The following is a 7,935-nucleotide window of genomic DNA, read 5'->3' as shown; positions in this document are numbered from 1 at the left end:
GAAATTTCCCGCCTTGTTTTTTTTTTTTGAAATTGTGGTGCTATCGATAATTCTTAAATTTTTTTATTTAGCCAATATAACCACATGATACAGCGAAGACACAAACCTCGATATTATACCGATAACATAGATTCCAATTGACACAATTTTCCCTTTCCTTAGTGTGCACACACTTTTAGGGGCGAAAAAGAAAACAATTGTTGATTTTGTTTACAAATATTGGTTAAAAAGTTGTAAAATGCAAGCTGATATTAATAATGTTTCCCGGGACTATGCCAAGATCCTGCAGAGCGCCGACCTGGAGAAGGAGATAAACCCACTGTGCACGAATATAGATGATATGATGACCAGATTAGATGAGTTTGAAACTTTGCTGGGTTCGGTGAGTTATTTTCCATAAATTAAGTAAGATCTATTAATGGTTTATTGACTTTTAGGTGCGCGCCGAGTCCAATGGAATGATGGCCAATAATGTGTGCAGTATCCTGGGATTCGGAGACAGTTTCGAGCAGTTAAAAACTAGAATCGATGGTCTGGAGCAATTTGTGGGTGCTGTTAGTGCAAATTTGTTAGAAGTCGAGAGAAATGTGGATATAGCTGAGGAGGAACTCCATGTCACGGACTATAGCCTCAAAGGCCTTCTCCTAAAACCCCTGAAAGCCAAGTTGAGTGCCAGCGATTCCGCAACATCCAACTCTCTGCCGCGATCCAACCTTATCGAAGAGGAATATCAACCTGTGGAGATCTACAAATCCGATGATTACTTCGGAAAATCTCAAGATGAAGCAGTAGAGGAGAAGGAACTAACTAGTTAGTTAACTCCGATTTAGTAAGTAATTAGAAAGAAATATAGTTTGCTTAAGCTGTTACATTGAACTATCATTATCGAAAATATTAAATACCATTTTGAGATCTGGCTATTTCCTGAACTCTCTGCCTTTATAAAATCCAAATATATTTTTATAAACTTTGTTAAATAATGTCATTTGTTCCATGTGATAACATTTCCACTTAATGCCTTCAAAATATTACTAATGCGTAGATCTTTAAATACATCTGTATTTGGTTTTGCAATTACATTTAATGTATTTGCTATAATTGCAAGTTCCAGATTGAATGGAAAAAACCAAACCAAGCCATCAGTTTTTACTGCTTATACTAGGTCTGGATGTTTATTTTTATTTTTGTGATACCTTAAACGTCGGAGTAATGTATACCATGACTATTAGCTAGATGAAACCCATAAATATTTAGTGAATAATTAGCGTAGAGCTGCTTATGTAAACGTACAATTTTTTTACGTGTTCCACGTCGTAAAATTGATCTAATTTATACGGGGAAGCCCGAGGCGTTACGCAGTGGAATATAATTGTCGATACAATTTTGTTTAAGTATTCATATAAATATTTATAATGAGAAAAAGTTCCAGGGGGTACCACCTCAGTCTAAAATGTATATTAGGAAATGTAATTTGTTTAGCCCATAATAATCTGGTGATTTATTAGCTAAGAGGCGCCAATAATAACATATTCGAAAAACTGTATTTGGCCTTGAAACTTCAAGTTCTTTTAGCTTATAATTAAATTTGTAACTACTTTACATTGACGTTGTCCAGACAGTTGTAATTTATTCTGACAGCCCTTAAAATAGATAGTAATGCGCTAATCTGTTGTTAGTTAATGCTAAACAGTAAAGCCAAGACCCATTTCCTTTTCTAATAACCGATGGTGCTAAAAACCAGTTTATTTGATTTCCTTTTCCCTAAATATTTGTTGATTAATTAACACACAGTCTTTTTATATAAGCATGTAAATATTGTTGTTTATTTTAGTTCGTTTTCTGTGACTACAAATCTCGTGATGGTTCAATTAGCGACTTTTGGTTTATAAAGTTTAGGCCTTGACTTTCTCCTTGCTTTCCTCGGAACTGGAAGTGGACTTATCCGAATGCTTATTCTTCTCGAAGAGTTCGGCCACGGGAATGGGATGGGGAATGTTCAGATGGTGGGTGGACGGAGTGGTGCTTCCCACTTCCGACTTTGTGGTGGCTGCAGGTTCGGCGGTGGCTTTGGTCTGAGTGGGCACGGGAATGTCGCGCTGCTGACGCTTCTCCGGGACCTTTCCTCCGGCCAGGGATTCGAGAGCCTTGTGGAGCTCATCGGCACGCTGAGGATTATGCTGGATGGACTCATGGGCCTTCACGCTGTCGGGCTTTTCCACAGTCTCGCGCTTCTCTTGCTTTTTGGGCAACTCTGCGGTGTGAGCATCAGCGGGAAGAGCATGAGGCAGTGCACCCACTTGGGGCTTGCCCTCCTCCTTGTGACCCTCCTCGTGGTGGGCCTCGCGCTTTTCCTTCTTCGGCAATTCTGCGGTTGGAGCAGCTGCTGGAAGAGCATGAGGCAGTGCCCCCACCTGGGGTTTAGCCTCCTCCTTGTGACCCTCCTCGTGGTTGGCCTCCCGCTTCTCCTTCTTCTTGGGCAACTCGGCGGTGTGGGCATGAGCGGGAACAGCGTGGGGCGATGAAAGATCCTCAACCTGGGGCTTATCCTCCTGCTTGTGACCCTCCTCATGGTGGGTCTCGCGCTTTACCTTCTTCTTCTCGACAACACCTATTTGAGGTGCAGCCACCTCGGGAGCACCCTTTACTTCCTCCTCTTGGGGCTCCTCCTTGTGTCCCTCCTCGTGATGAGCCTCCCGCTTGTGCTTGTGGTCTTGGGCCTTGGCATCATGTGGGCCAGCTTTCTGATGAGGATTGGCTGGAGTGGGCTTCTGGCTATGGGGATTCTGCGGCTCATGGGCCTTAACGCTGTCGGGTTTCTTGGGCTCATTACGCTTTTGACGATTCGGAGCGGGAACATCCTTCAGCAGAACCACCTTCTCGGTGGGCTTGGGATCAACAATCACATCGGGACTGATGGGACTGGGTCTGGAGAGCGCTTCGGCCGACGAGTCCTTGACTTCCAAAGGTGCCGCATGGCAAAGAGCCACCAGGGCTAAGAGAATAATCTAAAAACAATTGAGAAAAACCCAAAAAAAATGTTTATTAATTTAGATCTCTTGTCTGGAAACTGAGAGTTTTTTAATGTTATATTCTTTTCGAGTTTCCATGTGTTTTATGTTTGCAACTTAAAAATTATTAATCATGTTTTCCAACATTAAAATAACATTCAAAAATCTTTAGAATTGTAAAACCACAGGAAAACTCTATGAAATTTTAGACAGGATCAACTTCTTTGTTCACAAAAACTTCTGTTTATAGTTATTAATTATATTATTTTCAACACTAAGAAAACCGAGATCTCCACTTACAACCGACTTCATGTTGACTGCTTGGAAATGGGTCCCAAACTGCTGCTCCAAGCATGGGGCGAACCCATTTTATGAGCTCCACGGATCGGAGGCTTCTCCGATTTGCTGGAAGTGGATGCTAACCAGTTTGTAATTCGGTGCTAATTGCGAATAGATGCACGCCAAGTGCACGGAACCCGTTCGCTATGTAAATCTCACCGGCGACGACTGCGTTTCCACGTTGATATTGATAAGTCTGGCTAATTATAACCCGAGGAAATCGCAGTCAAGTGCGCCGGCTTCTCGAAAAAGCTGAATATGGAATAAAAATGTAGAAACTAAAGCGGGTTTGGCCGGCGAAATGGGCTCAAGGCTTAGTCATTTCAGCGCCATGCACGGATCCACATCTGCCGGCCATTTAGCACTGGCTTGCAAAAAAGTTAAGTTAAGCTTGGTTAACTTAAGTTAAGTATTCCCGCAGCTAATTTGAAGAGCACATAAATATGGATCGCGGAGCGTCTGTAATTACGCCTTTTACGTAAGATGACAGGTAAACATATCAATTGGATGGCGTTTTCCTGGTACTGTACTTCTCGAGAATAGCGTTGATTTGATTGATATAGTAATTGCCCTGAATTAATATCCAATTTGAACTCAAATAAATCACTCGTGGAGTTTTTGTGCTGTACATATTGACATGATTAGCTTCGGTTTGATTAAGAAAGGGCTAACAAGTCAATTGTAATAAATTTAAAACTACTTAAAGGGTGCCTGATTAAACTTATAGTTAATTCATTGCTTACTAATCCCATAAATATTACAAATTTAATAATTTCAAGTTCAAATAAATTACGCGCCCAAAAAGTGTCTACACACCTTAAAACTGAGAGTGGTGTAATTTGGTACATTATCAATTCTAACAATAGGGACACACTGGTCTGTATTTTGGTTTTTTGTTCGTGCATTTTTCCAAAAAACGTGTAAATAAAGGAAAAGAAAAGTAAACAAATTAAAATGCCAACGGAAATAGAAAATATAAACCCCAATGTCTATGACAAGATCAAGGAACGAGTGTTGACGGCCAACGATGAGGACGAAAATGTATCTGATCCCTTTGACAAGCGAGAGATTTTCGGTGAGCATCAGGGAAAATAGTTGGGAAACTGTCTTATAAATGGTATTGCCCAGATCTCATAAGGAATATCAATGACCCGGAGCATCCGTTGACCTTGGAGGAACTGCATGTGGTGCAGGAGGACCTAATCCGCATAAGCGATGGCCAGAATTCCGTGCACATCAGCTTCACCCCGACGATTCCGCATTGCTCGATGGCCACTTTGATTGGCCTGTCCATTCGGGTGAAGTTGCTCCGTTCGCTGCCACCCCGCTTCAAGGTCACCGTGGAGATTACACCCGGAACCCACGCCTCCGAGCAGGCGGTCAATAAGCAACTGGCGGATAAGGAAAGAGTGGCAGCCGCATTGGAGAACAAGCACCTCGCCGAGGTGATCAACCAGTGCATCTCCGCCAGGGGCTAATTGTTTAATTTTATCCTACTAATGGACATATATATAACTATGCTGTGGGTTTAGTAATAATAATAATGATTTAATAGAAGTTTACATTAATAATGTTACCCTTTTCCGTACTCTTATCTATTGGGCAATTGATTGCTTCCATGTACCTATAATAATGACAATCTAATTATGTCTGTACTGTACATCTTTAAAAACCTTTTATCTTAATCTTTAATTAATGTGGCAGGGCTTAGGAAACAGCACAATGATAATTGATAGCCCGGTTCCACCCATCGTTATTTGGTTTAGTAGTAATAATAATGATTTAAACCTCGAAACTATGGGGATTCTCTTTTTAAAAAGCTTTTAGAGCTATATTTAGATGTGTTTCGTTGTATCTGGTATAATTAAAGCAGAAAAATAACTGACAATTTTATAGCATTTCCGCAATTTGCAAACATGGTATGATAAATAACTCTATATTTATAGACATTAGTGTCTACTGATGATTTAGCAACAATAATTATTTTAGCAACTAGCAAGTTTTCACTCTAGTGTAGATTGATTGCCTGTTTTTTATGTGGCAATAATAGTACGAATTTTATAGTCTCCCTGGCTACAGCGATTACAAAGAATATTAGCTAACATATTTTTTAAGTTGTTACTGCTTTTTGATTCGATTCCCTTATTTTTAATAGTAGTATTTATTAGCTCATTATCCACAATCAATTTTGTATTTGAGTGTCTTCAAAAACCTTATCGTATCAACAGATAAAAAGGAAATCATTTACAGCTTTAATATGTGGCATATTTTACGGGCATAACGTCTTCACTTCCCTTCCATGCGTTTCGTCTCATAGAGTATAATCCTTTGTTATACTCCCCAATTTAGGTCATATCAGTAAAATCGGCTCTTGTCCATTTACAAATTATATTTTAGCAGCAAAACGTTCAGTTTGATGGTGGAAAACTATCGACTAATGGGTTAAATTAACGTAACAAGACACAGCACTCGGCGGCGGTCACAGGATGAACTTATCCGGGACTATCGCTGCTTGTTTGGCGGCTCCTTTAGCCGCATGTGCGGCTCCGCGGAGATGGTTTTGCTCGCTTTCGTTGGATCGAACTTGTAGGTCTTGACCAGCGGCCCCTTGCCGGCCTTGGCGAATCGAATCTCGTCCAGGCGCTGCCGCTCCTCGATTTCCTTCGAGATCTTCATGTTGTCCCAGGCTGGAAAAGGGATTAGAAAGGATATAGATCAGAAAAGCTGATAGGAAAAGCGGGTAATCCTCTTATACTTACACTCCTTCATGCCTCCAACGAATCCCTTCTTGGGCGGCAGTGCACTCGGCGCATGGGTCAGCATTTTCTCGATCTTAAAGTAGTCCCTCACGGAGGGAATCCTCAGCAAAGCCACCTGTCCCAGCGAAATAAAGTTGCTGCAGGCCCAGTAGGTCAAAATGGCGGCGGGGAAGTTCATCGTAAAGGGGAAGATCACGATGGGCAGGGCTCTCAGCACATATTTCATGGTGTTCATATTGGCGGCTGATAAACGCGCCGAATCCGTGCCGATTTCAATGGTCAGGTACAACGTGGCACTGGTGATCATGGGCAGCAGGTAATATGGATCCGCCAAGGTGAGATCAGTGAACCAAAAGAGTCCGCCATCCCGCATCGATTCCACTGGGGCATTGGCCATCTGGCGCAATCCCATGAAGAAGCTAATGAAGAGCGGGGCCTGCGCCAATGGCACCAACATGTTCTTGAGAGGATTGACGCCCTTTTCCCGCATGAACAGCATCATTTCCTGGGCATAACGAGCGGATTCAATGGCATTTCCCGACTGCCTGGCTTCGGTCATCTTCAGCTGGAGCATCTGCATCTGCGGCATGTTGTTGTTCATCTTGGCGGAGTTCCTTTGGGCCAATATGACCAATGGGAATATAATGGTTCGCACGGCGAGGGTTCCCATGGCGATGGCTCCCCACCAGGGGATTTCCCAGGTGCAGTGCAGGAACTCCATGCAATTCTGGACAAGGCCCACAGGCGACCAGCCGCCCAGACCAATGGAGGCGAAGGAGGGTTCTCCGGACAGATGGACCACGTCCATTACACTCAGACCGTCGACGGGTGGAGGCACTGGGGCAGCTGGTATGTCGGGTAGATCCACCAGTTCCGTTTTGGACACCGCCTGCATGAATTCCTCACCCTTTGTGGCCGAAACTCCCGCTGCAGCTGCTCCACTGCTGGCGAAACGCAGCTGGCCGGGATTTGACCATTTCCCGGTGGCCACCAAGGGCAAACTGCTGCCCCTGGCCATCCGCTGCAGGTGGATATCTCTTCTGCCCGTCGTGGTACCCTAAAATACAAAGTTTTCATTGAATTTCGGGTAGATTTCAGATCTCAAACATTGGCAACTTGCAGGTTATGTCACAGGTCGCCGGCTGTATTCCATCGATTTTCACTCACCTGTTGAGGATAACGGCTGGCTGCGGAGCTCAAGGCCATCGCCGCATTCGTTGTCCTCCAAAGCTGCATCCTGTGGGCCAACATTTTGTGCCTGTGCTCGCGATTTGGTCAAATTTAAATTAAATGGTACAATTTATTTTCGCCTCGTTTTGGTCTGCGCAAGTGCGAGCGAGATGGCACGATATACGCGGGCGGGTGAATGCCAAAGAAGAAGCAGAGTCACAGCTGTTCGGGCACAACGCCCTCCGGCGGAATGTTGCGGGACTATTTTTAACCGCTAAGATTTGAATTCAAAATTAATTGCATGATTATGCAGAATAATAAACGAATACATCAAAACATAGAAAAAGTTAAATTAAATAATTAATTAATTATTTTGCTCACTTGGAAATTTGGCAGGCGTGTCCAGTATGATTACGATAACCAAATTATCCTTTTGTTTAATTTTGTTTTGCTTAAATTTCGTGCAGACTTCAAAAGTATTTTCAATAATCTGGCCACTGACAAATAATAAAGAGTGTACTGAATGAAATCTTCAATTCATTTATTAAATACGTATAAAATCTGTTAATTATATGTTCAATTCAACTATTCAAGATTGAACAAATGTGGAATAAAAATAAAATTACATTTCCATTCATTAAATAAAAACAAGTTAATAA

The 7,935-nt window shown here is 42.4% G+C and overlaps 4 protein-coding genes across 4 annotated transcripts; 2 read left to right on the top strand and 2 right to left on the bottom strand.

Moving 5' to 3' along the window:
* Positions 1-158: 158 nt before the first annotated feature.
* On the top strand, positions 159-971 carry LOC119552902 (biogenesis of lysosome-related organelles complex 1 subunit 4). Its single transcript, XM_037862827.1, has 2 exons — positions 159-382; positions 438-971. Exons 1-2 carry the CDS (start codon positions 239-241, stop codon positions 813-815), a joined length of 522 nt encoding a protein of 173 aa, XP_037718755.1. The 5' UTR covers positions 159-238; the 3' UTR covers positions 816-971.
* An 822-nt stretch (positions 972-1,793) lies between these two features.
* On the bottom strand, positions 1,794-3,463 carry LOC119552901 (nucleolar and coiled-body phosphoprotein 1). Its single transcript, XM_037862826.1, has 2 exons — positions 3,309-3,463; positions 1,794-3,005 (listed from the first exon to the last, which is right to left on the bottom strand). The coding sequence occupies exons 1-2, from the start codon at positions 3,318-3,320 to the stop codon at positions 1,893-1,895; spliced, it is 1,125 nt and encodes a 374-aa protein (XP_037718754.1). The 5' UTR covers positions 3,321-3,463; the 3' UTR covers positions 1,794-1,892.
* Positions 3,464-4,198: 735 nt separating this feature from the next.
* LOC119552903 (MIP18 family protein galla-2) lies at positions 4,199-4,923 on the top strand. Its single transcript, XM_037862828.1, has 2 exons — positions 4,199-4,422; positions 4,476-4,923. The coding sequence occupies exons 1-2, from the start codon at positions 4,302-4,304 to the stop codon at positions 4,823-4,825; spliced, it is 471 nt and encodes a 156-aa protein (XP_037718756.1). The 5' UTR covers positions 4,199-4,301; the 3' UTR covers positions 4,826-4,923.
* Positions 4,924-5,511: 588 nt separating this feature from the next.
* Positions 5,512-7,789, bottom strand: LOC119552900 (mitochondrial inner membrane protein OXA1L). Its single transcript, XM_037862825.1, has 4 exons — positions 7,658-7,789; positions 7,274-7,550; positions 6,107-7,163; positions 5,512-6,034 (listed from the first exon to the last, which is right to left on the bottom strand). Exons 2-4 carry the CDS (start codon positions 7,355-7,357, stop codon positions 5,850-5,852), a joined length of 1,326 nt encoding a protein of 441 aa, XP_037718753.1. The 5' UTR covers positions 7,358-7,550; positions 7,658-7,789; the 3' UTR covers positions 5,512-5,849.
* Between the last annotated feature and the right edge of the window lie 146 nt (positions 7,790-7,935).

Source organism: Drosophila subpulchrella, chromosome 3L, assembly GCF_014743375.2.
Source record: "Drosophila subpulchrella strain 33 F10 #4 breed RU33 chromosome 3L, RU_Dsub_v1.1 Primary Assembly, whole genome shotgun sequence".
Classification (NCBI taxonomy): Eukaryota; Metazoa; Arthropoda; class Insecta; order Diptera; family Drosophilidae; genus Drosophila; species Drosophila subpulchrella.
The sequence above is the reverse complement of the archived record's forward strand: the minus strand, read 5'-3'. Positions and strand labels throughout refer to the sequence as shown.

What these genes read in the sequence shown, in the direction of transcription:
- LOC119552902 (XM_037862827.1), top strand. Translation starts at nt 239, where the DNA reads ATGCAAGCTGATATTAATAATGTTTCCCGGGACTATGCCAAGATCCTG. An exon ending in TTGAAACTTTGCTGGGTTCG is followed by an intron (nt 383 to 437) that starts GTGAGTTATTTT and finishes ATTGACTTTTAG; the next exon opens with GTGCGCGCCGAGTCCAATGG.
- LOC119552900 (XM_037862825.1), bottom strand. Translation starts at nt 7,357, where the DNA reads ATGTTGGCCCACAGGATGCAGCTTTGGAGGACAACGAATGCGGCGATG. An exon ending in CCAGCCGTTATCCTCAACAG is followed by an intron (nt 7,164 to 7,273) that starts GTGAGTGAAAAT and finishes TTTGTATTTTAG; the next exon opens with GGTACCACGACGGGCAGAAG. An exon ending in CGTTGGAGGCATGAAGGAGT is followed by an intron (nt 6,035 to 6,106) that starts GTAAGTATAAGA and finishes TCCCTTTTCCAG; the next exon opens with CCTGGGACAACATGAAGATC.
- LOC119552903 (XM_037862828.1), top strand. Translation starts at nt 4,302, where the DNA reads ATGCCAACGGAAATAGAAAATATAAACCCCAATGTCTATGACAAGATC. An exon ending in TGACAAGCGAGAGATTTTCG is followed by an intron (nt 4,423 to 4,475) that starts GTGAGCATCAGG and finishes GGTATTGCCCAG; the next exon opens with ATCTCATAAGGAATATCAAT.